The sequence below is a fragment of the Oncorhynchus clarkii genome, chromosome 31 (assembly GCF_045791955.1).
Source record: "Oncorhynchus clarkii lewisi isolate Uvic-CL-2024 chromosome 31, UVic_Ocla_1.0, whole genome shotgun sequence".
Taxonomy (NCBI): Eukaryota; Metazoa; Chordata; class Actinopteri; order Salmoniformes; family Salmonidae; genus Oncorhynchus; species Oncorhynchus clarkii.
This window is the reverse complement of record NC_092177.1, coordinates 8,777,170-8,797,192: the sequence shown is the minus strand read 5'-3', so window position 1 is coordinate 8,797,192 and position 20,023 is coordinate 8,777,170. Positions and strand designations below refer to the sequence as shown.

General features: G+C 41.0%; 3 protein-coding genes across 4 annotated transcripts in view; all 3 read left to right on the top strand.

The window, feature by feature from the left end:
* Positions 1–261: 261 nt before the first annotated feature.
* On the top strand, positions 262–4,365 carry LOC139391073 (transmembrane emp24 domain-containing protein 9-like). The gene is made up of 5 exons (XM_071138572.1): positions 262–446; positions 1,088–1,188; positions 1,344–1,469; positions 1,652–1,798; positions 2,342–4,365. The coding sequence occupies exons 1-5, from the start codon at positions 299–301 to the stop codon at positions 2,489–2,491; spliced, it is 672 nt and encodes a 223-aa protein (XP_070994673.1). The 5' UTR covers positions 262–298; the 3' UTR covers positions 2,492–4,365.
* A 141-nt stretch (positions 4,366–4,506) lies between these two features.
* Positions 4,507–10,806, top strand: LOC139391149 (beta-1,4-galactosyltransferase 7-like). 2 transcript variants are annotated; one of them, XM_071138709.1, is made up of 7 exons: positions 4,507–5,319; positions 6,028–6,360; positions 6,604–6,829; positions 7,659–7,742; positions 7,980–8,084; positions 8,234–9,734; positions 9,967–10,806. In XM_071138709.1, the coding sequence occupies exons 1-6, from the start codon at positions 5,267–5,269 to the stop codon at positions 8,387–8,389; spliced, it is 957 nt and encodes a 318-aa protein (XP_070994810.1). In that variant the 5' UTR covers positions 4,507–5,266; the 3' UTR covers positions 8,390–9,734; positions 9,967–10,806. The 2 variants fall into 2 exon arrangements, with proteins under 2 accessions (XP_070994810.1, XP_070994809.1); XM_071138708.1 differs by having other exon boundaries at positions 9,793–10,801.
* Positions 10,807–18,010: 7,204 nt separating this feature from the next.
* LOC139391028 (homeobox protein EMX1-like) overlaps positions 18,011–20,023 on the top strand; it is a 15,674-nt gene continuing 13,661 nt past the window's right edge. Inside the window, exon 1 of the mRNA XM_071138501.1 lies at positions 18,011–18,353. Within this exon, the coding sequence (XP_070994602.1) occupies positions 18,011–18,353 (343 nt within the window). The remainder of the gene's footprint in view (positions 18,354–20,023) is intronic.

The following is a 20,023-nucleotide window of genomic DNA, read 5'->3' as shown; positions in this document are numbered from 1 at the left end:
GTATGTGTGACCGACAGTACACACGTTTGCCCTGGACTTCTTCAAGCAAAGCTCTACTACTGATTCAACTTATTGATGTCTAAATTGAAGACCATGATCAGTTAATTATTTGCATTCCTTTTGTTAGTTTTGGGTTGAAACAAACCCCTGCACATTGCATACTGGAAGAACATTAGAACTACAACAACCACAAGTCTAACTCGAGTGTTGATTGGACGATGGTAAGCGATAGTTTACGTGGCATTGATGTCTGCGCAGACTCGAATCACAACATCCGTCCTCTGTAACCGGCTGGAAGATGGTGGCAGTCAAAATGCGGTCTTGTGTGTTGTCAGTTTTGCTTTTGAACGTTTATTACACCTTTGTTTCCTCGCTGTACTTTCACATCGGGGAGACTGAGAAGAAATGCTTCATAGAGGAAATTCCGGATGAAACGATGATCATCGGTCAGTGTCTTGTGGCCATTGGGATTGCTATGCTATTTAGCCTTGGGAAGTCAGCTAACAGCTAGCGAGCTAGTTTGCTAATTCGTCAAACTAGCTTCCGAATTCGAGTTAACATTTAGCCAGCAATCTAGTTAGTTATCTAGCCAGCCAACATTAAACTCTAGAGGGGGCAGTGAACTTACTTTTCAGTTGGCAGACTTGGCTAGCTAGCTACTCATATTCACGAGCAGGCTAACCAGCTAGCTAACGTTAGCTATTCAAATAAAGTTAATTGGTTGCGTAATTACACATATTTGTAGAAATTATCGCGTGTAGAGCGAAAATCGTATGTTTCTAGCTACAACGATACAGTAATACCTAACAAAAACAAGCAGACACCTGTCGTTGATGTCCTCCCCTAGCTAGAACTGTAATATTGGAAATAGGTTACTCATGCTTTTGATACTTTAATAAATAAAACATGTAACTACATATTTTACTGTCTTACCATCCATATACTGTTTAACATACTGTAGGTCTTGCCCAGAATCAACCCCTGGCCCTAATAGTTTACTTCCTAACTAGGCACTTGTAAGGATTGGACCGGTAGAAGCAATCATTGGCTGGCATGTGTAAACAATTCTATTTTCTCTTTTTTTTAGGAAACTATCGTACACAATTGTACGACAAGCAGAAAGAAGAGTACCTACCTGCCACACAGGGTCTGGGGATGTTTGTTGAGGTGAAAGACCCTGATGAGAAGGTAGGATACTACACTTTGCAACTAGTCATCCACTTCATATGGTATTCTCTGAGAGAGAGACTTGTGAGAACAATAATGACCCATACCGCATTGAATTGAATAGTGATGATACTGAAAAAGTTGTTCTTTCTGTGTGTTTCCTGTCTGGACTCTAGGTGATCCTGTCTCGTCAGTACGGCTCAGAGGGAAGATTCACCTTCACCTCTCACACCCCAGGAGAACATCGGATCTGCCTTCACTCCAACTCTTCCAAGTTTGCCCTCTTCGCTGGAGGAATGCTTGTAAGTACATTAGTGTGACAAATGTGGGGGAAGGCTATTGCACCCACAAAAGGCATATGAATTGTGGGTCAATAAGAACAGTTAATGGCAGGATGCAGGGGGTGTAAGAGTAGCGGGTAAAAAAGTAAATACCCATTTTGATTCTCCTCTCAATTGCTGTGAACCACCCTTTTTTTCCTCAGAGAGTTCACCTGGACATCCAAGTGGGAGAGCACACCAATAACTATGCAGAGATTGCAGCCAATGACAAGCTGACAGAGCTGCAGCTGAGAGTGAGACAGCTGGTGGAGCAGGTGGACCAGATCCAGAAGGAGCAGAACTATCAGAGGGTGAGTACATCAGCTGTCCTGCTGAGTAAAGCCCTGGACATGCCGGTAGTGTTTACCGGCCGAGACTACTTAGCACCTCTGAACAGAGGGCCAGCTATAATTCGCTAATCAAGTCTAGATGTAGAAAAATGCTAAAATAATGTCAGACACGTACTGGCGGATGGTCCCTAAAACACACAGAGCGCAATGAAAGCGAGACGATCAGCAGACCGCCATTTGGTGCGATGTTTTCTCCTTCAAATATAATGAAATGTCTGTTCGAGGCAAACTTAAGACATTTGCTAAATTGCAAATCGACCTCTAGCCCCCATACTCTAGCCACTCCTGTAAATCTGAGGGGATTGGATATATATATATATATATATATATATATAAAAGCATGTGAGTAACACCTTACACCTTCTTCTGAATGGCTAGGTTGAAATATCGCCATATTGCTTCCACTTATCCAATCCTGTCAGATCTACTAGTGAGTAGATTCAGGAAATTCATTGCCTTGGCTCGTGTGCTGCTATTTCTATTTATAATTGCTGTCTTTTTCAGTACCGCGAGGAGCGCTTCAGGCAGACCAGTGAGAGCACCAACCAGAGGGTTCTGTGGTGGTCCATCGTTCAGACATTGATCCTGGTGGCCATTGGCTTCTGGCAGATGAGACACCTCAAAAGTTTCTTTGAGGCCAAGAAATTAGTGTAAACATGCACTCTCATATTGTCGTTTCTGAGTCCGGATTGGGGATCAAATCAGTAAATTCGGGAAGTTAACTTACACACTATTCTTGAATTGAAAATTCCCCCATTGTTTTCTGAGGCATTTTTCATGAATCAATTCAATTTGAAAGAACTTCCTGAATTGATATGTGTATTGAACACAACCCTGGTCTGAATGCAGTACTTAAACATTAGTGAGAATGTGTGATATCTCCCAGAAGTATGTGTACAGATGGGTGAGGTTACCGTTCTATCAGTGAAAACCCAGTTACTCTTTATTTTGAAGGGGCTCTGCTTTTGGATTTTTAAGACCCTTTTGTGACTTTGATATTCCCCATCGCTGTTTCTGTAAGAACACTGTTTGCAATTGTTTTTTATTTATGATCCTCCACTGTATGCTCTATGTTTTACATTTGGCTGGGGAAAAAATGATATTGTACTATCGATATCAAACATGATTTTGTACTATTGATGATATCAAACATTGGACTGATAATATCAAACATTGTTAAAACAGCTAATGTATTTTTTCACTTCATAAGCCTTCCCCCCCCCAACATCCCATAAGATATTTCTGTAGCACTGTTTGTGACTAGAATGCCTGTCGGTCATATTCCAGGCCGCATCTCTTCTCAGCATAACAGGTGTGTTTTCAAACTGATTAGACATTGTTCTCACTCTACATGCATTGTAATGGGGGTTTTGTTACTGGCTGAGAGAAAGGGCACCTATTTTGGTTTAGAGCCCTACAACAGAAATGGTGACTTGATTTATGAAACTTATTAATCTTTACGTTTTTATTTAGCATCAAATGAATGTACGTTTCAACCCCTGATGTATTTAATTGTTGGTCGTGGTCTGTGTGTTTAGAAACAGAAAGACATCTAGAATATGCACTTGGGATATGCAGAATATGAAACTTGGGAACTTTCTCTTGTTAACCGGTATCTGTTTTCGCAAAGCACCTCTGAGTAGATCTGCTGATCTAGTATCTGTTATCCCTTGTTATTCATGTTGATTTAAAAGGAGAAACCGATCCTAGATCAGCACTTGTACTCTGATGCTTTCTGAATATGGGCTCTGTCTGTTTTATTTATGAAGTTGGAAAGTGAGATAAGAGACATAACGCTTTGGTTAAAGGTTGGTGCCAGAGTGTCTGATGTTAATACGGTAGTTTCATGGAAAACTTTGACATACTAGCTATGCATTTGCTGAAGTACGAAAGCAGTTCACACCGTTTTTCCCTAACTTGCTGAATACACTGCCAAATATGTTCCCTTATCACAATCGACTGGCTTGATAGTGGTCAAGTGAACATTGGTTGTTTTTTCATCTGTACTGCATATCTAAGTGAACCTAGAGAGGTTTTGGTTTGTCCATTTCCTTTCTGCAAATACTCAGGTAGAGTTTTGAAGACACTGATTTAATTCAATTTGATTAAATAAAGAATTGTTGTCCAGGTTAACAGGTTTGCTCCAGTTCTCATCATGTACAAGGAGTTGATTTGTGTGTAAACATCCATTGTACACTTGAAAAGTACTTAGCCAGAAAGCAGTCATTGCTTCTCGTCACTCAAAACAATTTGAACTACACTGGATCTTTTCAGCAGAAAATATTTTTGTTCAATTAATCTGTTTTTTGTTTGTCCTTAATAATTCCCCAAACTGTTCCTTGTTGAATTATTGCATCATTGGTGGGTTTTTTGCATTTATATGGTTAGATACAGTATCAGAGATTTCGAGTATGATTTGAATCAGTTGGTACTGGTTTGTTTTGGGTGGGGGGGATTTTAATTTTAGATTATGTAAATGTGAAAACTTGATTAAATTTGCGCACTAAAAAATAAAGTTGTCACCAATGGCTAGCCATCCTGAATTATTGTTTTCCACCGACACTTTGCCCAACAAAAATATTAGATCAGAGGTGGGTCCATCCATAGGGAATGCGTTCTATAGTTCCGCAAATGCATAGGAACGTTGTCTTTATAACGTGTTTCCCCCGGAGCAATATCATAGGCGGACCTTATAAATTCAGGTGTTGATATTTTCTTGTGTAGAAGCTCTTTAGCGAAATAACTAATTATTTCAATGTAACTTTCGTATGGTAGTGTGTGAAACACAGTTAATTATTGAAACAAATTATATTTGTATAGTTTGTTGCTAGACTTTTTTGTTTCCCGAAATCCACGTGTCTCACCACAGAACAATCTTTGTCTCATTGTGCAGTAGGACATGGATAGGAACAACATTTCCTTGCTCTGCTATGTTGCAACGTGTACACCCGGGGCGTCGTCATTACGCCGATTCTGTTGTAAAACGTTTCTTAAACAGAATGAAACGAGGCGGGACCAACCTTAATTTGTCCAATAGAAACTCTCGTTTTAGTTGCTAAACGTTCTGCAACTGTTTGGACTAATGATTACACCCCTGCTAGGTAGCTATCAGCGAGCAGCAATGTTGCTCTGTTATTAGCCAGCGTCAAGCCAAAGCTTTGCCAATGTAATAAGAACATTGGCACGGCATTTAACTTTCAGTAACCAAAGGCGTAATGTGATATTTCGAGGAAGAATATGACAAGAACACCAGTTGGACAGCAAAATAATCAGACTGCAAAGGAGAGAGCCAGGAATAATGAAGATGTTCGATTGTAGAATCACGACGACATTCTCTGTTTTATGAGGAGCTACTGTCAGAATCTGGGGAATAGCATAACTGGATTTTTCTGTTAAATCTTGAAGCTGTTGTCATTTGCAACCTCGAAAATGATGTATTCATCAAGAAGGAAACCAGTCCTCTATTTCAAAGAAGACCGAAGGTAAAACATAACGGTAGCCCTGATGTTCACAATGACCCTATCCTAGGATTAGTCTAGATGAGTTCCGATAGTTAGAACCGCAAGCTAGTAAATGTTTCATTTTTATCTACTAGCTTGTGAATCATACCAATACACTAATAACGTTACTGTAGGTACACTAAAGCCTAAATCTCTGGCTATTACATTGGTACACTTGCCTATCTCTTTAAAAACGAATGCAGCTGGTGTAAATTGATTGCAGTCAGATGTTTAAGATGGTTGAAATATTTCTTAGTATTGTTCAACCTCAAAGAAACGAGACACTAAAAGTACCTCATCCAGAGGAGTGTAGTTGACTACAATAGAAGAGTGTTATCAGTGAGTAGATGAGGACAATAGAAGAGTGTTATCAGTGAGTAGATGAGGACAATAGAAGTGTGTTGCTCTCAGATTTTGTTGTGTGAAATAATGTTTGTGGGTTGATTTTTAGTTTGATTTCTGGTAAAATTGTGTGATAGTATTTTAAACCAGCCATTCCTTACAATCTAGACGTAGACATTGCATACAGTGTGTGTGGGTTTGGTTGTGTAAGCGTTTAGTGTACAATACTTATGCCTAGCTGAGTTAACGCCACTAAACCTCTCACTTGGTCAGTTTGTGGTTCAGGTGTGTAACATACCATAGATTGACTGCACTACATTGCTGAATGAGACTTGCTATTACTTTCAGATTCTGGTCTGGGAAATGCACAGTCTACAAACTATTTGGTCTGTGTGTGGTGCTGGTACTGGTCTCCCTCCTATGGCTCCAACTCAGCTGTACAGGAGACATGAGCCGGGTTGTACTGGATGACGGACGCATCCCCCATCAGCCTTGTCCGCTGGAGAGACAGGCATCCGCTGCGGACGACCCTTCCTGGGGTCCTCACAAGCTGGCCCTCCTGATACCTTTCAGGGAGAGGTTTGAGGAGCTGCTGGTGTTTGTCCCCTTCATGCACACCTTCTTGAACAACAAGAAAATACTGCATAAGATCTTTGTAATTAACCAGATGGATCACTATCGGTAAGTGATGGAAGACGTTATGTTGCCTCATTAGTCATTAGGCCTACAACAGAAGTGCTGTTACTGTCTAATCTGAAGGCCACAATATTTTCTATTCTATTTTAGTCCAGTGGTTGTTGATGAATTCTGATTGACACAGGGGAACTATAGTCTGGATGTGTGCCTCGTTGATTTGCACATTACCAATGAAATATTGACTCCTCCTGGTAGTAAATAATGAGTTCCACCCATATCTCACCGCAGGTTCAACAGAGCCTCTCTCATTAACGTTGGTTACACGGAGAGTGGTAACGACACTGATTACATCGCCATGCATGATGTGGACTTGTTACCTCTGAATGAAGCTCTGGACTATGGTTTCCCAGAGGAGGGCCCGTTCCACGTGGCCTCACCAGAGCTGCACCCCCTGTATCACTACAAGACATACGTGGGAGGAATCCTGCTGCTCACCAAACAGCATTATCACATGGTAGGTTAGCCTGTTGTTTGTTAATCAGTCATTATCACATGGCCTATTGTTTGTTTATCAGTCATTATCACATGGTAGGTTAGCCCATTGTTAAGATAATCATTCATTATCAGTAATAATAGACAGCATTTCAGAGCTCTAGTACATTCAATTCATTATTTACCCATACACATATTCTAATAAAATTATATTCATCACATGCACCAAATACAACAGGTGTAGACTTTACAGTGAAAAGCTTACAGACCTTTCCCAACAATGCAGAGTTTAAAATAGTAACACATGAGAAATAAAATAAAATACACAAGAATAGAGCTATATACAGGAAGTACCAGTACCAGATCAATGTGGAGTTATATACAGGAAGTACCAGTACCAGATCAATGTGGAGTTATATACAGGAAGTACCAGTACCAGATCAATGTGGAGTTATATACAGGAAGTACCAGGACCAGATCAATGTGGAGCTGTATACAGGAAGTACCAGCACCAGATAAATGTGCAGGGTATTTGAGGTAGATATGTACATGAAGGCAGGGTAAAGTGACTAGGCATCAGGATAGATAATAAGGTATTTGAGGTAGATATGTACATGAAGGCAGGGTAAAGTGACTAGGCATCCGGATAGATAATAATAAGGTATTTGAGGTAGATATGTACATGAAGGCAGGGTAAAGTGACTAGGCATCAGGATAGATAATAATAAGGTATTTGAGGTAGATATGTACATGAAGGCAGGGTAAAGTGACTCGTCATCAGGGTAGATAATAATGATTGTACAGGGTGGCGGTGTGTTGTTTTAGCTGTGTCGTGTTCTGTGTTCCTGAAGTGCAACGGCATGTCCAACCGGTTCTGGGGATGGGGGAGAGAAGACGATGAATTCTACAGGAGACTAAGAACTGCTGGATTACAGGTAAACCAGGACTGTCCTTTACGTGTCACAAAGAGACAGAGATCGCTGGCTAATCCATAAAATTACTCCAAAAGAATGTCAAGCCAATGACTGATAAGCATCAGTATCTGACTCCTCTACCTACACATTAGGAAAACTACAGAGTACGTTTGCATGTAGACCAGTAAAAAAAAAACTGTTGCCACGTCTCTAAATACAAGGAATAATATAATCAATCTGTCATTTTCTGTTTGCCAGCTCTTCAGGCCCAGTGGGATAAAAACAGGGTATAAAACCTTTCGCCACATCCATGACCCTGCCTGGAGGAAGAGAGACCAGAAGAGAATGGCTGCACAGAAACAGGTAGAGATGCATTCACTGGGAACCTCCTACCTACGTGTTGTATTGCTATGTATTGCATTCTCAGATAGACAGATACTGAATTGATCTCTTTGGTTGTATTTCTAATCACACTACTGACATTATGGTTCTCTCTCCTCGTTATTTGGAAGGAACAATTCAAGGTTGACCCTGAGGGCGGGTTGACTAACTTGCAGTACAAGGTGGAGTCGAGACAGGAGCTGACTATTAGTGGAGCCCCTGTCACTGTCCTCAACACCAAACTGGAGTGTGACACAGACAAGACTCCCTGGTGTCTGCTGAACTAATAGGACCCCAATGATAGACCCATGCTGCCTCTCACCTGGGTTATGTTCATTATCCACCAAACGGAATAAAACAGGGTGGGACTACCTGAGCTTCTCCAATAAGAAACACTTGTTTTTGTGTGCCCTAATGAATGTGACCCTGGTGCTACAGAGGGGTGATGTTTCCCCTGCTTGAAGTGTCTGGAAGACATGGATAAAAAAAAAAAAAGTAGATTATTATTTTATTTTTTTCTAAAAAAAAAACGCATCAGAAGACATCTTTTGGCTGACCCAGAGAAGAGGCTTTGGCCTTTGACCCCAGCAACACCTTCCCGCATTGGAGAGATGGAATGTATTTATATTGAACTAGCTATGTGATGTCATCCTTTAGAACTGTATGTCTAACTTGCATTCAGAACTGTGAGTGACTGGATCCGTGAGTGACTGGATCCGTGAGTGACTGGATCCGTGAGTGACTGGATCCGTGAGTGACTGGATCCGTGAGTGACTGGATCCGTGAGTGACTGGATCCGTGAGTGACTGGATCTCATGCAGGCCTAACTTCAGGGGCTTTGAACTAGACACTTTGCCAATATTGACGATACATGAAAGGAAAGGTGTTCTGAAATAATAAGCAATGGCCCTTGTATCTGTTTGTTTGTTGTTTATTTATTTATTTTTACCCTTATTTTACTTGGTAAGTTGACTGAGAACACATTCTCATTTACAGCAACGACCTGGGGAATAGTTACAGGAGGGGGGATGAATGAGCCAATTGGAAGCTGGGAATGATTAGGTGACCATGATGGTATAAGGGCCAGATTGGGAATTTAGCCAGGACATCGGGGTTAACACCCATATTCTTGTTATAAGTGTCATGGGATCTTTAGTGACCACAGAGAGTCAGAACACCCGTTTAACATCCCATCTGAAAGACGGCACCTTACACAAGCAATGTCCTCAATCACTGCCCTGGGGGCATTGGGATATTTATTTAGACCAGAGGAAAGGGGTGCCTCCTACTGGCCCTCCAACACCACTTCCAGCAGCATCTGGACTGGACCAACACTGCTGAGCTTCAGAGGCCAGCCAGCAGTAGGATGTAGGGATGGTTTTCTGCTGGGTGTGATCCAGATGGACCAACACTGCTGAGTGTGATCCAGATGGACCAACACTGCTGAGTGTGATCCAGATGGACCAACACTGCTGGGTGTGATCCAGATGGACCAACACTGCTGGGTGTGATCCAGATGGACCAACACTGCTGGGTGTGATCCAGATGGACCAACACTGCTGGGTGTGATCCAGATGGACCAACACTGCTGGGTGTGATCCAGATGGACCAACACTGCTGGGTGTGATCCAGGTGGACCAACACTGCTGGGTGTTATCCAGGTGGACCAACACTGCTGGGTGTGATCCAGGTGGACCAACACTGCTGGGTGTGATCCAGGTGGACCAACACTGCTGGGTGTGATCCAGGTGGACCAACACTGCTGGGTGTGATCCAGGTGGACCAACACTGCTGGGTGTGATCCAGATGGACCAACACTGCTGGATGTGATCCAGATGGACCAACACTGCTGGGTGTGATCCAGATGGACCAACACTGCTGGGTGTGATCCAGATGGACCAACACTGCTGGGTGTGATCCAGATGGACCAACACTGCTGGGTGTGATCCAGATGGACCAACACTGCTGGGTGTGATCCAGATGGACCATTTGCACTTTTCCGGAATCCCTCTGTCCTTCAGCTGAAGTCTGCAATAATGTCTGGCTTAATATATTATCATCAGAGTCACTATGAAAGGGTTTTCTTTCTGACGTTGGCATTCCATTTCCATGATCCGCAGCGTTGTAATTCTCATCCGGTATCCATTGTAACCCGCCACGTGCTCAACTGGTAGTGAGTTGGGTTTCAGGGGGCCATTTTGACTTTGTTGGTGATGGTCAAACAGTTAAGGTTTACAGCCGTGCTTTAGAAGGTTATCGGAGACCGACTAGACATTATGAAGGTATTTTGGGGGTAAATTAAGGTGTGTTTACAACAGTTTGGCCATATATCATACTGCTGTAATGTATTTTTGAATGACTAGACAAGTCAATGGTACCGTAAATGTATTTGTACAATAGTCAGTATGTTGTGTTAAGTTATGACTCAAAAACATGGGGAAAGCATGCATTGTCCTTTTTTCCCCCTCATGTATAAAGTTCTTCATTGTACATAATATGAATGAACACATCTGTATTGTATTTTCAATACTTAACATCCATTTGATCTGTTTGAAGTTCTGTCTGACAGAAGACCGTTGTACCTGAGCTTTGTTATGTTGACATCCCTCACTATAATTGGGGGGGGGGGGGGGGGGGGGAGAGAGAGAGATACAGCACATGTTGCAGTTTATCTACTCAATAAATGCATATTAGCGATAGTTAACTGATGGTACTCTCTGATTTGAGAGTGTAAATTAAGGTGTGTTAGTAGCCTGTCATTCCAGGTGTGACTTTAATCTTACTGATCCTGTAAACAGACAGTAATGAGTACTTTCACACACTCTTGAAGTCAACCCTGCATTGTCTCACTGGTTATAGACAAGCCTAATTTTGAATCCACTAGAAATGTAAAAACAGATACTTGTACCACTACCAAGAAGTCTACAATATACTGTGTCTGTAATTTAGCATATGACATACGTTTATAAAAATCGGGCATAACTTGTTATGCATTTAAAGTCTGCTCAAGACTGTAGAAGTTATGCCTATTTCTGCCTCATGACTATTTTATATTGAACCTTTATTTAACTAGGCAAGTCAGTTAAGAACAAATTCTTATTTACAATTACGGTCTACCAAAAGGCAAAAAGCCTCCTGCGGGAACATGGGCTGGGATTAAAAATTAAATTAAAAAATATAGGACAAAACACACATCAGAACAAGAGAGACACCACAACATTATATAAAGAGAGACCTAAAGACAACAACATAGCATGGCAGCAACACATGACAACACTCAATAATGATTACTTTTGTGGTGATTTGTCACTTCAGCCCCGCATGCAAAGCCCCTGTCTGAAGTCTTTGTCAGGTCATAATTGATCCATCGGCTCTTGGTCGACCAGAACACCGCCCCATCACGACAGCTTTACACTAATCTCCTCAAAGTAGTTTTTGACAACACCGTTCAGGCCCTGTGCTCTATCTTTTGAGGCGGGGTATAAAGTCCTCGCCTCCCGCCTGGAGAAGGAGCCACATTGAGCCACACTCATCGGCGCAGCATGACGAGAGGAAGCCTGAGCGCGAGTTCCTTCAACTTTCTCCTTACCATCATACTTTCCTATTTGTGGTGGAGTAACGGACATCTCAGGGTTACCAAACAAGGTTCTATTAACGACAAAGACAAATAAAGCGTGCTCCTTCAGTGTTGAAGTTATCCTTTCCGTGGGTCCTTCCGGGGAAGCAGCTGCACAACAAGCCATGAACAACCAGCAACCAGGCGGAGGCGCAAGGCACCATCCGGCGATGCTGACTTGGTCGCATATTGGAGACACAAATTCACTTCACACAGTTTACTACCAGCATCTAAGTGGTTATACTCAAGGTCTGTATAACGGTGAGATCAATTTATGTCCTCAATGTTTCCGACTTTGATTGTTTTGGCCCAAGGGATATTAGCCTATATGATAGGTCTCGAATTGCATTGTCTTGTAAAACTGATGATCTGACTCTTCTTAATTACAAATGGAAAATGGAATAGGTGTCATTGTGATAATGCAGGCCATGTTGGATAATGTGTAAGGAAGAATATTGTTTGGAAATTAATGTTTGTTTTCTCTGCAGGGCAACCGGGCAGGCTTTCCAGGGGAACCTTCGTGCGGAGATCTGGCAGGAGAATCCGTACCAGCTACACCGACGACCAGCTGACCAAACTAGAAGAAGTGTGCAGTAAGCAGCGGTACATGACAGGGACTGAGAAGATGCTTCTGGCCTCAGCGCTGAGACTGACCCAGACACAAGACACAGGTCAAAGTCTGGTTCCAGAACAGGAGAACGCGGTGGAGGAAGGCCCATTGGGACATTGCCGGTGTACCGGAGAGCCACGCTCACGGTGAAACACCGAGCAAGGAGACGGATGAGTTGATTTCCGTGGACAATGACGAGTCATGGGTGTATTTTTTATTTAAAGTTATATTACTAAATGCCTTGAGGCCATCACACACATTCACGATGATTCTTGAATTATTGTCAAACAAGAGAGACTTGTCTATATTTTACCACTGTGTGGCCTGGCATGGGATGCTTCAGCTCGTCAATCAGCTATCAACTAGGCTGTCATTTCTGTCATGTATTTTATATTTCTCTTTCGTGATTTCGTTTTTTTCATCTCTTCCTTTTCACACAGACTTGTTTTATTGTGTTTCTTTTCAGTTTATGCATTTATCCATGTACTGAACCCAGGATATAGGCCTAGCCCTCTGTACTGAACCCAGGATATAGGCCTAGCTTTCTGTACTGAACCCAGGATATAGGCCTAGCCCTATGTACTGAACCCAGGATATAGGCCTAGCCCTCTGTACTGAACCCAGGATATAGGCCTAGCCCTATGTACTGAACCCAGGATATAGGCCTAGCCCTCTGTACTGAACCCAAGGATATAGGCCTAGCCCTCTGTACTGAACCCAGGATATAGGCCTAGCCCTCTGTACTGAACCCAGGATATAGGCCTAGCCCTATGTACTGAACCCAGGATATAGGCCTTGCTTTCTGTACTGAACCCAGGATATAGGCCTAGCTTTCTGTACTGAACCCAGGATATAGGCCTAGCCCTCTGTACTGAACCCAGGATATAGGCCTAGCCCTATGTACTGAACCCAGGATATAGGCCTTGCTTTCTGTACTGAACCCAGGATATAGACCTAGCCCTCTGTACTGAACCCAGGATATAGGCCTAGCCCTCTGTACTGAACCCAGGATATAGGCCTAGCCCTCTGTACTGAACCCAAGGATATAGGCCTAACCCTCTGTACTGAACCCAGGATATAGACCTAGCCTCCTACTTATATACTGCTGTTTTTTTCTGTTCTACTGATTACTGTCTCTATATGTTTGTTTTGACTGATATTTTTTAGCTACTTGATATGCAATTCGCTTGTATTTTTGTCTAATAAATCTTTGGTCTATAGATGAGAAATGGTGTACAATAATTTCCATATAGAAAATGCTGTGTCCAAAACAGAAAGTGTGGATTTATTAAAGAACAAACTGCAAACAGCTATAAGTAAATATATGATCTAATCGCTAAATTCTAATACACTCGAATGACAATAGTGTGATGGACACAAGACTGCAGGTATAGCCCCAAACTGAGCGACTAATGCATTATGGGCCACTACAGTCTGTTAATTCGTTTTCCATGAGTAAAGAAGTCCCCCCAGGCATACTGGCCCTCACTTAACCAGGTATTGTGTTTCTAGAAGCCAGGTGTGTGGAGGTAAAAGCTTAAAGTCAGACCCAACACTGACATTCTTCTCCCTAATTGACCTTTATGGATTCGAGCTGACAGAGACAGGAAGTGTTTGTGCGCGAGAGTAAATAAATGAGACCGCACTGAGAGAGAGACAGCAATTATAGGCGCGCAAAACGTCCCCCAATTTGAGCCTAAATATGCTTCAAGGTTAAATTGCAATTAGGTAGTAGATGGAAGTTTTCATTATGTAGATATTACAAAATAATACACGTGAAATTAATCAATATTATATACTTAACTATAATAAAGTTATAGTAATTCGGGGTACATTTTAAAAATCACATTGTTTAATTGAAGGAAAACATTTTTTTTGCAAATAGGTCATTATGAAAAATACAAGGCCTTGTATTTTTTTAAATTAAAATATATATCATCCATTCTTTCCCAGATCTCATTTGAACGTAACATCAATGTTATCTTAAAAAGCCACTAGAGAGCGCCATCAACATGGGCATTGACCAAATCAATTGAGCTCCCCCAGATAACGAATTAATTCACTTGACATCATTCATTTACCACCAAAAATTAAATTTAAGTTCAAATAAATGATTAAGCCAGCAGATGATATGACAAAACTATGTCTGCCAACTTTGCCTTTGACAGCTGTACTTAAAGTTATGAGTAAAGTACTGAATTAATATCATAAACGAAGATGCATATTCAAGGGGACTGTTTCCATTCCTCATTCGATGTACTGAAACTATACATGTAATCTGTAATGACCTGAAGTGTCGGTGAATGTTCCATTCAACAGAGTTCTGTCCTTTGTAGCTTACTATATAGAATAACGTAGATGGCAGGCATTTCCTATAGCACATCCTATTTCTGTTCCTTTCTGAATAGAGTAACCTCATTCCTTGTAAAAGGGACTTAACTCCAGTTAGCTGATTCAAGGCTGACCATGTAGGGGGACAATAATCACATTTTAACTCGGCTTTACTCCCCTGCATGCCTACAAAAACTCCAACTGCCTAATCCCTCTTTTCAGACCAGCAAAATATATCATTAATTGCCAGAGGCAAAATTAATAGTTGTTAATGGCCGCCTGAATCAAAGGCTCCGGGGCTAGATCTGCCAGTTAAACCTATTAATTCTATACAGGGGGACTGGGCGGTATGGGATCGGTATAGGGGACAAGAGGGGTGGAGACAACTCCTTTGGGTCTCACTGGGCTCTTTGGCCCTTGGTGGTTCACATCAGCTTCCACAGGAGCAGATCATGAAAGATGGAAGCTGGGGGGGCTTTTGTGGTTCGTCCCTGATTATTTCTCCCCTGAAAGGACTGACATCTGTCCTGGGTTCCTGGGACTGGCTGAGTCTCTGATCTACTGGTACCCCCCCACCCCCGCCCTCTTCTCCCTCAACAACATCTAGGATGGTAACTACCAAAAGAGGGAGGGAAGGCACCCTGGACATAACATAAAGAAGCAATATTTCCAGACCTTTGACCTTAGTAAAAAAAATACCTCTTTAGTTGACCTATTCTCAAAATGAGTTTCATTTTGCAGACCTATAGGTCTATTCTATAAAGGACTTTCATTTTGCAGACCTATCTACAGTGCATTAGGAAAGTATTCAGACCCCTTGACTTTTTCCACATTTTGTTACATTACATCCTTATTCTAAAATGTATTAAATTACAAAGCAAAACACATCTGTATTTGGGGAGTTTCTGCCATTCTTCTCTGCAGATCCTCTCAATCTCTGTCAGGTTGGATGGGGAGCATCGCTGCACAGCTATTTTCAGGTCTCTCCAGAGATGTTCGATCGGGTTCAGGTCCGGGCTCTGGCTGGGCCACTCAAGGACATTCAGAGACTTGTCCTGAAGCCACTCCTGTGTTGTCTTGGCTGTGTGCTTACAGTTGTTGTCCTGTTGAAAGGTGAACCTTTGCCCCAGTCTGAGGTCCTGAGCGCTCTGGAGCAGGTTTTCATCAAGGATCTCTCTGTACTTTGCTTCGTTCATCTTTCCCTCGATCCTGACTAGTCTCCCAGTCCTTGCCACTGGAAAAAATCCCCACAGCATGATGCTGCAACCACCAAGCTTCACCGTAGGGATGGTGCCAGGTTTCCTCCAGACGTGAAACTTGGCACTTGGCAAAGAGTTCAATATTGGTTTCATCAGACCAGAGCATCTTGTTTCTCATGGTCTGAGAGTGTTTAGGTGCCTTTTGGAAAACTCCAAGCGGGCTGTCATGGGCCTTTTACTGAGGAGTGGCTTCTGTCTGGCCCCTCTAACATAAAGGCCTGATTGGTGGAGTGCTGCAAAGATTGTTGTCCTTCTGGAAGGTTCTCCCATCTCCACAAAGGAACTCTGTGAACTCTCTGTCAGAGTGACCATAGGTTTCTTGGTCACCTCCCTGACCAAGGCCCTTCTCCCCCTATTGCTCAGTTTGGCCGGGCGGCTCTAGGAAGAGTCTTGGTGGTTCCAAACTTCTTCCATTTAAGAATGATGGAGGTCACTGTGTTCTTGGGGACCTTCAATGCTGTAGAAATGTATTGGTACCCTTCCCCAGATCTGTGCCTCGACACAATCCTATCTCGGAGCTCTACGGACAATTCCTTCAACTTCATGGCTTGGTTTTTGCTCTGACATGCACTGTCAACCGTGGGAACTTATATAGACAGGTGTGTGCCTTTGCAAATCATGTCCAATCAATTGAATTTACCACAGGTGGACTCCAATCAAGTTGTAGAAACATCTCAAGGATTATCAATGGAAACAGGAGGCACATGAGCTCCATTTTGAGTGTCATAGCAAAGGGTCTAAATACTTATGTAAATAAGGTATTTAAAAAATAAAAAAACTGTTTTTGCTTTGTCATTATGGGTTATTGTGATGTCACTATGGGGTATTGTGATGTCATTATGGGGTATTGTGATGTCACTATGGGGTATTGTGATGTCATTATGGGGTATTGTGATGTCACTATGGGGTATTGTGATGTCACTATGGGGTATTGTGATGTCATTATGGGGTATTGTGATGTCATTATGGGGTATTGTGTGTAGATAGATGAGGATTATTTTTTTCATCCATTTTAGAATAACAAAATGTGTAAAAGAGAAAGGGTCTGAATACTTTCCCGAATTCACTTTAAAAGACTTTCAGTCCACAGGGATTTTGGATACCTTGATAAATAAAAACTAATCATAGTAAACCCCAGAGATATTTTGTAGTTAATCCCTAGAATTATCATGTTTAAATTGTTCGAAGTGGCTTTAAAGGTTTGGACTAGTCTGATCTAATTGATCAATTAACCTACAGGTGCCACTGTCAGCTATGGGCTATAGAAAACATTACCAGAATCATTTTGTGTGAAAACCTTTTCTATTGTTTTCTATTAGGAGGCTAATTTCCTAGATTTTAGGGACCATTTGGGGGATGACGAGAGGACATAGGGCATAATAAACTTGTTATAAGTAAATTATAATTACTAAATCTTTAATTACCAAGAAAATCCTTCAAATTATGTTTCTTCTGATTTAATATAAAATCACTTTGCAACATTGAAAAAAACGCATATCGATAGGCAACTAGTCACAAGAAATTTAAATAAAGCAGAAGCCACTCATTTAGATTTACAAAATGGCTGTTATGCTAGGTTTACACGGTCCTATCTGCGCATGCCCACCACACCTATGTCAGCGACAGTTGAGGGCAGGTATTGAGTCTGACGAGTGACAGGCTCTTTGTCAAAGGCTTAGCCTACTGATCCTGGCTCCTAATGCAGCACAGTCCAACATTTATTTCCAGGAGTGATGAGACTGAGACAAGAGCCAGTCTGTCATAAACACAATCACAGATTAATCAATCTGACGCTGCAGTGGTATCTAGAACCGAAACTTGATTTTTGTCAGATGGTTAAAGCAGAGAAATCCGGTCGATAACCTACTGAAGACAAGGTTCGGAGAAGTGAACCGGATCTACAGGAAACCCGCTTCCAGAGGTCCACGGATATAGGCAACACGATTTGCACGCGTGAGGGACTGCGAGTTATGGATTTCCCGGGAACTGTTCTACTACTACTGTTGTGAGGTTTTCTTCTGCATCACCTGTTTTATAACTGTGTCATTGAATATATTATTAGAAATATATCAACTATAGCCTATTCTTGATCATGTACCAACATAGTAAGAAGTGTTTTACCATCGAATCCCTTGTTGGGAAAGACGTGAACTCTTCGACTAACGGGGACGAACCGATCAGACCCACAGCGCTGAGGTTCATGGAATCAATTCACCCGGCGCCCTTTGGGAGTTGTTTCCAGAACTCCGGCAGGACTTTATACGGCAGTCCAGACATGATGTTCCCTGACCCGGGCACACACACAGGGAACTCCGGTCTGCCCCTGCATCCCCTCCAGCTTCCATCGCAGCCTTTCTTCAACCCGCATCAGAGAGACACGTTGAATTTCTACCCGTGGGTTCTTCGAAACAGATATCTCGGTCACAGGTTCCAAGGTAAGCGGAACAAATTCTTAAATTGAATGAATATTACCAAAGTTATTTTCAATAATATCATATGTTTGGGCATATCCTTGCATGATTGATAAAGAAACACGAACTAAATTACAACGACTGTAGGCATCAGAAATGAGAACTCGAGTTGACTGATGGAAGAACTGTCCTTATTGATCCCTGAACAACATGTTGTTAGGGATGGTATTTTAGTCAGGGTACAAATCATGTATTAAAAGGGTAAAGCAACAAAAACAGGACCAAAGCAAATGATTAAAACTACTGAAATTTGTTTGGAGATGAAAACGTTTCAACATCCAACTATAGCTTTTACTATTTATATTTTAAGTCTTCTTGCTTTTTTAAAAGTTATGTCTATGCATTATTCGTACATTTCAGAGATTGGATGCATTAAATTAAACGTAAAAACATTGCACCCAGGATTTGCGCCCGCCCGTAGCTTAAAACAACTTTTTTTTTAAACCTATAACATTTCAGTAGTTTAATTTTGGAACGTTAACATGTTTTAATTCAAGTAGAATATATTGTTTATTTTTATTCATTTAAAATGCACATCAAAATCATTGCACTTTCTTATAATGTATGTTCCCAAAAAGTTGTTAGGAGATCAATAGTCTAATATGTTGAATAACAATACCAGGGTCAATTAATTGTGATTTAAATGTGTGAGCTCTATGCAATTATACAAATAAAATAATATAAAATAAGAACAATATTTATCTAACAAATAGGCCTATAATTATTTATTTTCTCCCTTTTGCCTACCCATTCGTTTTAGGTTTTGCATTATTCAGAAAGTTAATTATAAGCAGTGATGGAAAAAGTAACCAATTGTCATATTTGAGTAAGAGTATTGATACCTTAACAGAAAATGACTCAAGTAAAAGTCACCCAGTAAAATACGACTTGAGTAAAAGTCTAAAAGTATTTTGTTTTAAATATATTAAATATGCTTGAGGTATCAAAAGTAAATGTAATTGATAAAATATGCTTAAGTATCAAAAGTAAAAGTATAAATCATTTCACATACCTTCTATTAAGCAAACTAGACGGAACGATTTTCTTGTTTTTTAAATGTACGGATAGCCAGGGGGCACACTCCAACACTCAGACATCATTTACAAACGAAGCATCTGTGTTTAGTGAGTCCGCCAGATCAGAGGCAGTAGGGATGACCAGGGATGTTCTCTTGATACGTCTGTGAATTAGACCGTTTTCCTGTCCTGCAAAGCATTCGAAATGTAACGAGTACTTCTGGGTGTCAGAATAAATATATGGAGTAAAAAGTACATCATTTTCTTTTGGGATGTAGTGAAGTGAAAGTAAAAGTAGTCAAAAATATAAATATTAAAGTACAGATACCTCTCCCTAAAAATACTTAAATGGTACTTTTACTTAAGTACTTTACACTACTGATTATAAGGATTTTTGTTTCTCAAATATTTAGATATAATGAACAAATAATTATTTAATATGAAAGTTATTTTAATGAAAAATAACAAAAGACAGGAATATTGTAATATTATTAGTTTATAATAATATTATAGTACTATTACAAATAAAAACAGCAATAATAAACAATAAACAAATAATAATAATAATGCTATTTAATTAAATTAATTTGCTTTGTGTTCTACTTTAGATTTAAAGGC